Consider the following 13379-nt stretch of genomic DNA (forward strand, 5'->3'; position numbering starts at 1 on the left):
ATTAATTTCTCTTCACATCCTTGCAGTAGGATATGGAGATACTCCTATGCCTTGTAATTTCCTCAAATATTATTGGGAAATCTGTAATTCAGCAGCACCTTCATTGGCTCAGTCACTGTCAGTTGGTCCATATCCTGAAAAAAGTATGGAATTAAAAGTATTTAAATTCAAAAAACGTGCAGTAAAAATTAAAACCAAGATATCTTCAATGGTATGAGAAGTAGAAAAGAGATCGTATGACTTAATGATTTGATTCAGTAATTACATAAGATTTGTTTTTCTCTTTAGTTCCGCAGCAAATCGACACATGCTGAGATCTTTGTCCCAGTATGGTGCTGGAGTGTTTGAATACTTTGACTCGAAATCAAAGTATAACTGGGAGGCAAAGGTACACTTACAAATGCTGAATGTATTCCATATGTGATCGTTGTCTGATATATCAATATCTCATACTGAACATTTTCAGTATCTCAAAATGGGAGTTACTAATTCTTCATTTCATGGTTAATGGGGCTTATTACAATAAGAAAAGAGAGGCCATTGATAGAATATGGAGGGAGAAATGCTTGTCTATCAAGTCTTCTCTTATTTTAAATAGAAATGCATAGACATTTAGAAAGGGAAGTATTTGGTTTGAGTGTTCCAAAGGTTTCAGGAGCATGCCTTGTTTTCAGCAGGAACATGTGCTACAGCGGAATATTGATAAGTTCTTTGATAAGGGAAGGAATTTGTCACTGTACTTGCCCCACTTTCCTATTCCTACTGGTCACTGAATGTTAAAGGAAAACAAGAAAGCCATGAGTTCATTTTTCTAGCGCCTTTGAAAGAGGTCTGTACTTTTTGTGAGTAAGTGCAATAATCCCAACTTGGAAAAAAGATGATGAAATTTCAAACTTTGTAAGTAATTCTCCCTGCATGGAAAAATATAGTTTCACTTCTGTCATAGCTCACAGTCCATCTACAGCATCGTCCTTGCTGTAACGTGGAGGGTTGTAGCAACTGCATGCCAAAACTTTTGACTGTTGGTACATCTGGAAGATACAGGCAATCTAGGACTCCATGTGCAGTGCTTCTCAGTTTCCCAGTATAGTTCTGTGCCTACAGCTCTGTCCTGTGCCTTGAATTTGGTCCCTCCTGAAACAGTGACAGTATAGAAGGGACTGCAGCATGGCTAGTATCTGGCACGTTTTTGGCAGGGGAAAGGACTGAAAATGTAAGTTTATCCTTTTGCTAGTCTGGCTGCCATTTGAATGATACATGCAAAATTATCCAAAGCAGACCACGGAGATGTGCAGAATACAGAGATGTGCAGAACTGTTCACACATTTCAGAGTTCCCACACAGGAGGTGCTGGGTGTAGCAGACCACATTCTCTAAATTTTTTGCCAACCTGAAGAAAGTTCAGTCTCATATCTCACTTAAAAGCCAGTGCAATAATGGCTGAGTGATTATCCTCACTACCTCGAAGCATTAGACTCTTTTACCAATATGTGGTAACAATTTTACAAGTACATGCCCTTAGTTGTACCAAAAATAAAAATTGAAAGAAAAAGAAAAGGAAAAAGGAAATATGTTATTCTTGTATCAAGAGATTGTATTTTCTCTTAAAAGCCTAGAAGCAAACAGAGCTAATTTGTTTTCGATCTTTACACAGATACAGAGCCAAGTATCTAGAATATTTTCTCCAGGATGCAGTTCTGTTTCTATTAAATGGCAACAGTTTGATATAAATGCACCGAAGCCGATGCAGGCTCCTGCTCAAATACAGTCTTTGTTTACCAATGAGAGGCTTCTCGTCTATGGATTTGTCCCTCACTGTACTCAGGTAAAGACTGGGATACATACTGCTGGATGGAAATCCACAGCTGAAAAGATTGCAAGATGTACTGTGTTATATTATGTCACGCATTATCCAGCATGCTTTTAGCTTCTTCACTGCTAAATATAATTCAATATTTAAATTATTAGTCTTCCTAGTGAAGTGCAGAGAGGAAAAGGACCCTTATTTGATGTTCAAGTCACTGGACTTTGATAAATACAGGATTCCTTTCTTTGCAACTGTCCCCTTGTTGTAAGGGGAAATGTTTTTAAGTATAGCCATGCAGAGAAACAGACTTGAGTTACATTCAGGAATCAGGATAGCATTCATGGTAGCACAACATAACAAGAGAAGGAAACTTGTTTGTTTTTTTTCATTATAGGCCACCTTAAGGGCGATAATAAATGACCAAGAACTACAAACTGTGGTGTCAACTACTGAATTACAGAAGACAACAGGAACGGTGAGTTTGTGCAACACTGTCTGTACATACAACAGTGAGCGAAGCTGCTTTAAGCAACAACATGCTGCACTGTGCTTCTGTGAGTGAACTGAAACTTCTGTTTTCAGTAACTATTTTTGCTTCTGATGTTTTAGCACAGACCAGCAGTCTTCAGGCTTTTAAAGGGAAACTGTTTTACATTCAAATGTCAGGTTTCTAACTCAAAACTTCAACTTTTCAAAACAGGAGATGCTACTTCTTATTCTGATAATTTATTTGGGCTCCAGTTTTACCCTTGCATTGGCAGCTCTTCAGGTGAATTCTGCATGCTGCCTCATTCTGTCTCGAGTTGTAAATTTTTTCCATGTGGACAATCTGCTTACTGGTTTTTAATCTTTTAAAATGTCAAAACATTAAAGTGTTACTAACCTTTCAATTGCTTCAGTAACAGTGAAATAAATAACTGGAGAGAATTTATATAGAGAAAAGCACAAACAAACACACACATTTGAAAAGGCAAACAAGCTAAAAAGAACCATTTATTAATCTAATGGGTGTCTACGCACAAACCAACTGAATAGTCAGCCTTCGGTATTGATTCTGATAAGGCTGTCATCTTTTCCTCACTGAAGAGCTGATTTGTTTTCAGATTGAAAAGATTTTGCTCCCTATTTAGTGTAGTCCACTTTGAAAACTAATACTGTGGGTTGCAGTATTAGAACAGCTCGTTTCCCAGGACATGTTCTAATACAGACAGGTGGGACTGGCAAGTAGAAGCAATGTGTTTGCTTAACACGAAGCATTTTTGTTTTTTGAAAAAAATTCTGTAGTACAAATTCCAGATGTAGTTTAAAAAATAGAGCTTTGAAAGGTGTCAGGTGATATGACAAAATGTTGAAAAACAGGACCACATTAGAAACCATTATTTCTAATAATTCTTGATGTTTTAGATGAACCCTGAGCATTCCTACCTGTTTCTTTTGCCAGTTCACCTAAGATCAGAAGTAACTACTTGCTTATGAGGTTATCTTAAGAAGTGGCTCCCTTCAGCATCTATTGTTTTCTTCCAAAATGAGCCACTAGGAATGTTGAGCAATTAAACCTGGAATGCAAAGTACTTTGCCATGTCACCTCCATGGTGCTCTTTCTCTTTGTTACCTTTAATATACCAAGCCAAAAAAAAAAAAAAACATTTTTCTTTCCTATGAAAGAGTGGTTCCATTTTAAAAAGCAATATCTGATTAATAGAGTTCAGTACTTCTCTTTTCTGCATACAAACCCTCAGGTCAAAACTGACTTGATTGTGGTAGACCTAATGATTCTTTGAAAGTTAAACTCAATGTACTTTTCCCCGGAATTCTGTAGTTTTATGCACAGGACTCATTTACCCCCAGCTATCTAGATATTCCTGCTTAAGTCTGAGGTGATTGCCCAAGTTCCATTTGCAGTTACTGGAGAGATATTTTTTTTCTTCCAGAAAAATATTTTTTTTCTTCCTACTTGTTTTAGGTGGATGTTTCAAAATTAGATTAATTACCTGAATTTTCTGCATTCATTTATTTGCTTTTTCTCAGCCTTGACTGGTGAGAATGTGTGCAACAAGTGAAGACCTGATTATCTTTTAGCTTGATAACATTAAGTAAAATAAAAATACACCTTAGGTGCAAGTTATGGTTGCTTGTTAAATGCAGAATTACCTTGCTCCTAGAAAACTGGATTCTGTGTACATATGGAAGCTATTTGCCTGATGGGGGATTTCGTAAATAAAAGGAAGAATTTTAAATATATATATATTTATTAGCAGTATTATCACATTTGTTTTCTTTTCTAGGTGCTACACAAACTCACAGCAAGAGCTTTCATTAGGGACTATGAAGATGGTATTCTTCATGAGAATGAAACAGAGCATGAGGTTTGATAATCTAAAAGCAGAAAATTTAAAATGTGTATTTAAATGTCAAATTGCAAACGTTTCAATCGAATAGAGATTTTTTTGCCATGTGACTTTTTTTGTTGCAGTTCAGTGTCACTTTATGGTTAAGGTTACCATATAGTAATACATTTTCCCACTAAATGAGATTTTGAAGAATTCTGAGACCGTCTTGTGTTCTTCCCCATTGTAAGAATATCTTCTCTGAGCATAATGTGTATACATTTTTCCTAACCTATATTTGTCATGGCAGGCTGTTGGTGGTTCTTTCCCTGTGGCATATAACATTTTTGTTTCCTGTAGTTCATACTAGTACAGGAAAAGTCCTTATCTTTTGTATAGGATGGGGTGGAATACAATGACACTCCTCTGCGTCCAGTACTGGGCTCCCCAGTTCAAGAAAGACAGAACTACTGGAGAGAGTTCAGTGGAGAGCCACAGAGATGATGAGGGCCCTGAAGTATCTCCCTTAGGAAGAAAGGCTGAGAGACTGGCACTGTTCAGCCTGGAGAAGACAAGACCGAGAGGGGATCTTATCAGCACCTATAAGCATTTAATGGGTAGCAGCCAAGTGGATGGGGCCAGGCTCTTTTCAGTGGCGCCCAGCAACACGATAAAGGCAGTGGGCAAAAACTGGAACACAGGAAGTTCCATCTGAACATGAGAAAAAACATCTTTACTTTGAGGGTGACAGAGCACTCGAATAGGCTGCCTAGAATGGTTGTCTCACTAAAGAAAATGCATGCTCCTGTCCAGAGGTAAGGGTAGAGAAAGTTAGAAGGCACAGACAGTTAGGCAGGACAATATATTCGCAAGCTCTTCCTTTTACATATCCCTATTTTGAGTACATTGGTGTGTTTCTATATTTAGTTCTTACATCTGTTGATTTTATCTGATTATGTTTTTTCTACCTCCTGCATTTAATCGTTAACAATCTAGATGAAGAAGCAAATCTTGAAGAACATGATTATACGTCTCAGTTTGGAGAACTCGATTATAACCCAGTTTACAAGCTTCATTGCGGTTGAGAAGAGGGTACGTTTTCTATTAAATGTCTTGCTCCCTCTATCTCATCTGTCAGAAGACTCTAAATTATTTAACCTTACACATATCAAAACCAATCTTCATTTAGCTGAACAATGTTTATTAGTTTAGAAATAGAGACAAAGCTATGATTTTTGAAAATATTTTTATTTCTTCTGCAATACAGTGAGCTATTTTTGTTATCTTTCTCATATATTGCTCGTATTCAGTTTACAACAAAACCTTGTCAGTCAGCGTGTTCCTGTTGGGAATTGCCACAAGGGTTTGCAGTTTGTGCTTGAAAGCCAAATTGTTCAAAGAGCAAGACCATATGAAGTGCACTTATTAATCCTTCTTCATGCATAACCACAGAACAATTTCATAAGGAAGTCACAATACCAAATTGTAGCAAACTGGCCACCTCGGTTATGAATTACTGAAGAAATAGGTTTTGTATGGCAAAAGTCATTCGAGGAGAGTCTGTGTTGGGTGGCAATCACAGAAGGAAACCACAACTTGATTGTATTAAGAATTATTATTAGTATCAGTATTCCTATAGTATTAGGAATTCCTTTACTGGGAATACATTGTTCCTCAGTATAGTCAACAGTCAGAAGTTAGATTTGCTGCTTATTGGTATACACTGAGTATTTTTAACGTTCTACTGTATCTGCTTGTTCTGTTTTCGGTATGTTTTGAATGCACAAATAAAAAACTCACTCTCTGTTATGGCAGATTTTTTTGGTCTAACAGCCATCATAACTAAGAATTAAACAAAGACTGAAGAGAATTCTCGAGTTTATAACTGTGATGAATTTTATTTTAGGATACTAGTGAAATTTGTTCTGCTAATGTTCCAAACATCCTGGAAATTATAGCTCAAGAAGATGTTGATTTTTTACCTTACATGAACTGGGAACAAAAGCCAGAGGGATCCGGCGTCTCATTTTCAGGAGAACCTTACGGGATGCCTCCATGTGATGTATGTCACTAACATTTCTGGTGTATTATCCAGTTGTGGTGCTGTATTGTATGTGATAAGATACAGTTATTGTTTATGACATTTCTTCAATTTTTGAATTATCTAGAAAGAAATTAGTTCCACACTGGATGCTTCTTTCTTTTTTTCCTCCTGCTAGCAGATCGTTGGATAGAGGTGCGTGGGGAGGGTGGGTCCATCTAGGAAGATCAAGGTTTTGATGAGATGAGAAAATCTTGAACTAGTGAAATAGGATGTTTGCTAGTTATGGTAGCTCTTGCCTTTGAAAACTAGCCAACAGGTGTCACTCTATTAGTTCTTAAAGTCTTAACAGGTAAAAGCTTTCTCCACATTTCATAGGGGAATCATTTAAATCATTATTTGTTTATTAAATTATCTTGCACGTGACCATGATGTGCATTTAAAACAACTGAGAAACATCGCCTTAACCTGTAGTCTGTAATGTAAGTATTGAGACTGTGGATTATTTAGAATTGTGTCTGTTGTTTGTACTGTAACTAAGCTCAAAAGAAGGCGACTTATCAATGGGTATGAAAACATGAAGCAAAGGTGCAAAGAAGAGGGAGCCAGGCTCTTTTGAGTGATGCCTCAGGACTAGAAGCAATAGCAGTGCATCATGTGAGCTTCCCAGCTTGAGACAGCACAAGCAGGATTCACATTTCAGTTTGTATGAATCCATCCTCTGTGTATGTAAAATAATATGGAATGGTAGAACTTCCTTGGATCCAAACTATCATTATAGTCATTGTTTTTATCTTAATAACGCACAACACTTTGTATTTTGTCAGGCAAACTTCACCTTAGTAAGGTAGAATAAGGTAGGAATTGTAGTTTGATATACTACTTTCATCTTGAATGTAAGAATGAGGATATAATGATGTGCACAACATAAGAAATACTGCACTGATTAAGAAGAGAAAAATATTTTACTAATTCTGTTATTATGTTATTTCCCTGTAATTTTACTAACCAGGCAGCTCTGCAAGATTCTGAAGCTTGGTCAGATTATTTCACAACTGAGAGGTGTGAAACTGAAGGCTTTCAATTTCGACTTGAAGAACTTTCTGTTAATCAAGAAAGCACCTTACAAGAAGCCACACCACAGGACTATGGATTTCATGATGGTGACATCACAATGATGAAATGTTCAAGAACAATGTCATCTTTACCATGTAAATCTTCTGTGACTGCTTTATTTTCTGGCTCTGGACTAGAAGCAGGAGGAGAAGCTTATATAACTCAAAAAAATTTACTTCCAACACCTGCAGTTCCAGATTCGGTTGCCCATCTGAGATTTTGTGAACTTCCCATGTATTGTTCTCCTCAAAGTCTGTTTGGAGGAATGAAATATGATAATTCTTTTGTTGATCACATTCCGAATGTAACTGTGTTAAGTTCATGTACAGGCACACACTCTTCTCATAAGACTAACACTGAACGACAAGTTACTCCCAATTCTCCTGCTCCCCAACATTGTAAAAGAAAAAAATTAAAGCCAAAGCATAGGAAGAAAATGGTAACAGGTCTGCACGATGCCACAGCTTCCGAACAAAAATTTCCTGAGAGTGCTGAACTTCTGGTAAGTGTTCTGTCAGGAGTCTTCTATACACAGGATGCTATGAGCGTCATGCTGAAATCCAAGCTGCATTCACCTAATGAAAACTGCCATAAAAATACCTTTGTTTCAAGGTTCATGGCTGTGCAGCAGAACAAGAACATGGTAAGGGTGGTAATGAAACTTCTTTCAAGAGACCTGAACCGCGTTATTTTGATTTGTTTTTCTGTTACTGCTGTTTAAAGGGAAATAAGTTATAGTCCGAATTCTGTCACTTGTTCCTCACTGCTCTAATAGGTAACTTTTAAATGGAGAAAAAATGCCTCATTAACTGTGGAATTGCAAATACTTTCCTAAGTGGAAAAGAATGAACTTAAAATCTTCAAATTTCAACTTAAAAAAAAGAAGTTTGTTTTATAAAGAAGTTTCTTTTAAAACTTTTTAATGCAATTACTTTTTACCATGATGTAGTAGCTGCATGGGTAATGGTGGTAGAACAAGATTCTGATCCTGAGTGAAAATTATCTTCTTCAGGTACAACCAAGGTGTTTTATAACAACAGAGAAAGAAAGAAGCCAACAGAAACTTGAGTTTACTCCTGTAATCTGGGAAGAAATTTTTGATCTCCAAAATCAGGTACAGTACCAACAGTCTTTTTGTGCATTACTTAAAGTAAAATATATGTAGAAGAAAAAAAGTATTTTTACTTTATATCTGTCCTGAGATAAGCATTTTGTAAATGTATCTGCTTTTTTCCCTTACAAATTGGTCTTAAGAAGTACACAATGACCTCAAGATCACGTTATGTTATATTGCTGTCACAGGCAGCTCATTAATGGGTGCCTAAGAAACTGTAAAATTGGAGCCAAAAGTAGCGATATACCTCTGATTTAGAGCCCCCATCAGTTTGCAGACTGTGGACTTCCTAAAATGTGTATGAAAACACGTAGGGGAAGACAGGCAGAAGTAGTAGATGCAAATAATTTTGCTCATTAAGCAAAAAACTTAAAACGAATTGAGGTTTGGAGAATTGGAGTGAGTGCAGTGGGAACTTCTGCAGGATAGTTAAACCAGCTGAATGGCTGGTGGATTTAAAGCAAGCAGAATTGAACCAATGTGTCCAAGAATCCTGCAAGTAGGAGTCAAAGCAGGTAACGTTTTGCCTCGTTGAATATTCCCCCTGCAGTGGGACAAGTCCCTGTTCCACCTTAACCATCACCAGTTTGGTGAGCTGACTAAACCAGAGGGTGATGTGATGATCAAGGTCTCCAGGTGCATTATATGATCCAAGTGAAGAAACCACTGTGGTGTTCCCTCAGTGGAAACTCCTGTCATGTGTCCACAGGGACCAGCCATTCAGATTGGTGATTTGTTCTACTCCCTTTTGCTCTGATCCAGTATGTCAATTTGCATGCAAAAGTAGGGAAGTATAACTAACTGAAGCATCAAGAAGAGGTACACATTTTCCTATGTTTTTGATGGTTACTTTCATCAAATTATTTCTGGACGTTGAACGATTACCAAATGCCACACGTGGGGATACAAGGGGAACAGACTTGTGATTGACTTAACTCACAAAGTGAGCTTCAAGATTTCTTTCGTTTTTAAGCAAAATTGCAAGTGCTGAGTTTTAGAAAGAACAGTTCCTCACAGGTTTTTGCACTGAATAAGTTTAGTATTCTAACAGAATCTCACTTTTTACATAAATTGGATGTTTAATATTTAAAGATTCATTTAAAATCATGTATCGTTTTCTAAATTATTTTAAATGAATCTATAAATTGTTATCAATTTCTCTACAGTCATAGTAATCTGTGACATCATACTGCAAGGGCAGACAAAAGTTCTGAAAGTGACATTGAAGAATAAGTGGTTGAATGTCCTCTCGAAAGCCTGTCTTCCATCTCATCTGAGAGTAGCAAACTGACAGCTAGTTTTAATCAGTTCTTTAATTTTTGGCAGGAAAAGGCAGATGAAATAGGATTGGTTTTGTTAATACTATATTTAACATAAACAGTAATCTAACTTTACAGAGACTTGGCAATCCCTCTAGAGGAGAGAGATCCATTATTGCTTCTTTAGGGTAAGACAAACGCTTATTTTTGAGCACACTGAAAATAATTTTCTGAAGGAATTTGTTTGAAATAAATCTGCTGCGGCCGTGTTGTCATTGTGCGTGGTTTGTACACAAGGGAGTTCAAAATTAGCTCTGTTTGATTTTTTCATAGCTTAACTACAGTTTTTCAGGTCAAGTAGAAACATGGGGTGTTACATCAAAGATTTTTGAAGTTCAGTATTTGAGTCACCTAATTGATCACAGGAACTTCTGTTCTGGTGAGCTGACGGAGAGGTGATTTGTGTTTGTGAAAGCTTTAAAAAACATTTTTTAATACTTGTCCTTTGTTTTAGGTTGTTCCTTACAAATATATTTTCGGTCTTCTCAGTCTTTGCTTATCCATATCTTTGTTTATTCCACAGGATGGCTCTTGGAATCTCAGTCCACAGTTGGGAAAAATCTTGAAATTTGATGTTGATTATTTAATTAATCATTTCCTTATTAGAAAAGGCATTCAGTCACTCGGTAAATACTTTTTCAGTTATTAAAACAGCAGTGCATTGTATTACATTTCCTATCCTTCTGTATGATTACGTTGTGTGCCTGGTGGAACTTTCCATAAGATATGCTCATTGTTTACGTGGATCTCCTAGCTGTGTTTTCAGAAGCATCTGATTTTAATTACACATATTCATCTCAACTTCTCTTGCAATATAATGTCGTGCTTGCTAAGTACATCTCCTAGAGAAGTACATGGAGAATGTGAAATAGCTGGAATATCAATACAGATTCTTTTCTTTCAGTTATTATTTCTGCTGTATTAATACCTACTGTAAAAAAAAAAAAAAAAAAGTTGGAAGGAAAGTCAGAAAGTCTCCTAGGAGAGAGACTGAGACCGCTTCTGTTTTTCACATTTCAAATAAGATGAATAATATATAATTTTTTTCCCTACATGCTGTTTGCAGCTCATTCGGTAGCATTCTGCCTATGCACGCTTTGTCTGCTGCTTGATTCTGTCAGTTGGTGCTCTTTGCTGGCAGCAGACCAGAAAACTTGGGGACGAAAAGGCAACTCATTCTCTGTAAATTATTAGAGGGTGCAGTGCTTCGTCAGGGGACAAAAATCTCACATTTACCATTCCTGCATGCATTCAAATCAAAGTCGTTTAGAAGCCAAGCAAACACAAATTGCAGACATCCTAAAAAAAGCATTACCAGGCTTAGAGTCTGAGCACTACATTTTCTGGATCACTAATGTGAATATTCTTGATAGTTCTGACTGTATCATGAAACAACTGGGTAGCATCAGAACTTAAAAATTTTGAAAGCTATGTGGGGACACACTTTGCAGGAAGTCTCTTTTCTGCTGGCAAGAAATCATTCAAATGATTTCCTATTTCTTCTTTCTTAGGCACAAATGGAAAGGAAAAGCTACTGAAATTGATTGCTACTCTTCTTGTGCTACAGTTCATACGCTGTGCAAAGGAACTGCAAGGGATAGTCTTCAAATCACTGATGAAACTGGATAATTTAACAACTTCAAGGTGTGCTTTTACAAAATCTTGTAATTTAATATTGCAATATAACCCTTCTTAACAACGATTAATCTCATTATAGAGAATAAATGACTAAGCTACAGAATGTAGCTGCAGAAAAGGGAATGGGAAATGTTGATACTAATGGCACACAGCTTCTTTTAGGTGGGTGAGTTGGAAGAAAGAATATTTTGCAAATTATAATACAAAAATTGAGAAGTATTTAAAGTAGGAAAAGGTTTCTACCTCTTATCAGAATCATTGAACAATTCATGACCTCTTCAGGTCATCTGTTCCTTAAAGCAGAGCTAACTCAGATAAATTGCTCAAAATCCTGCCCAGCTGATTTTTAAGGATGGAGATTCCACCATTTCAACTTTTTCCAGACATCAATCATTTCAAACTTTCACTTCATGTCACCTTTGGCTCTTGGCCTTCATCCCTTTTTAACATTTTATTTATGCATTGTTGATTTTCCCAGGTGTACACCACGAAATACAATACTTCTGAAGTTGTTAGGGCAGATGATCCATCACAGCACAGCTTCCACACTTTCCGCTTCCCCTGGGGAATACTGATGTTAGCTCATTCTAACAACTCCCACTTACTTCTGTATGTCCCAGTTCTCCATTAGCTTTTGAACACAGGGTTGCTGCATCTGGAAATTTCCTTCCATTCTCAGTGAAGCAAATAATTGTCAGGTGGGAAGTTTTTTGTTACAGAGGAAAGGCAAAGGTCTTAAAAGAAAAGGCCTGAAGGAATAGGCCTTCAGTGAGTCTGCATTGCCCCAGACACCAGCTGATTGTGGTGCCAAAATGAGAAGCTAATGCCCTTAATGCTTTACCAGGGAATTTAACAAGAGGATAAAGAACCCAGGAAGGCCCTGCAGAGTCTTCCTCCCTCTCCTGAAACTCCCTGACAGAGGGAAAAATGATTGTAAAATTTGGGCTGAACACAACTAAAATCACATTGACTGCGGGATGAAAGCAAGTGGGGCAGACCACAAAAGTGAAAGAATTCTAACATGCAATTGTACAAAGGAGTCAAGTTTGTCATTATGAAATACGTAGAACTTCATGTGGGGACTGGAATGGTGTAAATGAATGCAAATTACGATTATGTATAGGCGTATTTCCCATATGGAAGACTCTGAAAAGATGGGGCAGAGAAAATGATGTCGTTTTCTCTGACAAATGGTATTTTATGTAGGCTGTTTGCTGTACTTTCTCTTTCAAATGATAGAATTTATTCTAATAAATCTCCGTTTCTACACACAGCGGTGTTCACTGGGCGTTTGAGTCCATCAAGAAGGCAACAGAGTGGGTAAAAAGAGTTGAGGGACAATTTGCATCTATTTGCTATCGACTTGAACTTGGAAAAGACTGGGATTCTGCCACCAAGAAGATACTGGGGATCGAGTGCAACTGACAGCAGCTCTCCTACTTAAATCGTTCCATGATTGTGATTGTTTAAGACAATAGCAACGTTAGCTTTTCTTGCTGCTTTACATATTTTGAGTAATTTTCACCTTGAGTTATTCTTGAGTGATTTTCATAGCCACAGACAAATACTGTTACAGTATCTCTGTACAGACAAGTACTGTTACAGTATCTCTGTTGTTTTATTTCTTCCAAAGTCCTACCTTTTCTGTAACAGCACCGTCAGGTGTAACGCAGCGTGTTCTGATGGCTACCGCTGTGCTTAGCAAAGGCCTAATAAACACCTTCACGATGCAACCTACCGCTGCCCTCAGTTGGATGCCTTTGTACTTCCTGCCGCGCGCCCCGGAGGAGCAGAACGCTGCTTTTCTCCGGCCGTTTCCCAGTCGCTCAACGTCCCTTTGCGGCCGCCTTGTCAGCAGGTTTTCTGACGGCAGTTCTCACTTCTGTTCCAACCGTGCCAACAGCGCCAGTTTTCACGTGGGCTGGACAGCACGAGTGACAGAGTTCCTTGATATCTGCTCCCAGGACAGCTCTACTGGCACTCTGGCACCGGCAGAAGCGCTTAGCGCAGCAACAAA

At 37.6% G+C, this 13379-nt stretch overlaps 1 protein-coding gene across 4 annotated transcripts in view; it reads left to right on the top strand.

Moving 5' to 3' along the window:
* Positions 1-13099, top strand: part of PARP4 (poly(ADP-ribose) polymerase family member 4) — a 42421-nt gene extending 29322 nt beyond the window's left edge. For all 4 annotated transcript variants that reach the window (XM_052671287.1, XM_052671285.1, XM_052671286.1 and 1 more), the window contains 11 exons: positions 289-388; positions 1655-1825; positions 2202-2282; positions 4093-4173; positions 5131-5226; positions 6041-6196; positions 7188-7793; positions 8304-8405; positions 10248-10350; positions 11236-11368; positions 12637-13099. In XM_052671287.1, coding sequence (XP_052527247.1) covers positions 289-388; positions 1655-1825; positions 2202-2282; positions 4093-4173; positions 5131-5226; positions 6041-6196; positions 7188-7793; positions 8304-8405; positions 10248-10350; positions 11236-11368; positions 12637-12787 — 1780 coding nt within the window. In that variant the 3' untranslated portion in view covers positions 12788-13099. The remainder of the gene's footprint in view (positions 1-288; positions 389-1654; positions 1826-2201; positions 2283-4092; positions 4174-5130; positions 5227-6040; positions 6197-7187; positions 7794-8303; positions 8406-10247; positions 10351-11235; positions 11369-12636) is intronic.
* The last annotated feature ends 280 nt before the right edge of the window (positions 13100-13379 follow it).

The sequence above is a fragment of the Tympanuchus pallidicinctus genome, unplaced genomic scaffold, assembly GCF_026119805.1.
Source record: "Tympanuchus pallidicinctus isolate F22 unplaced genomic scaffold, pur_lepc_1.0 scaffold11, whole genome shotgun sequence".
NCBI classification, from domain to species: Eukaryota; Metazoa; Chordata; class Aves; order Galliformes; family Phasianidae; genus Tympanuchus; species Tympanuchus pallidicinctus.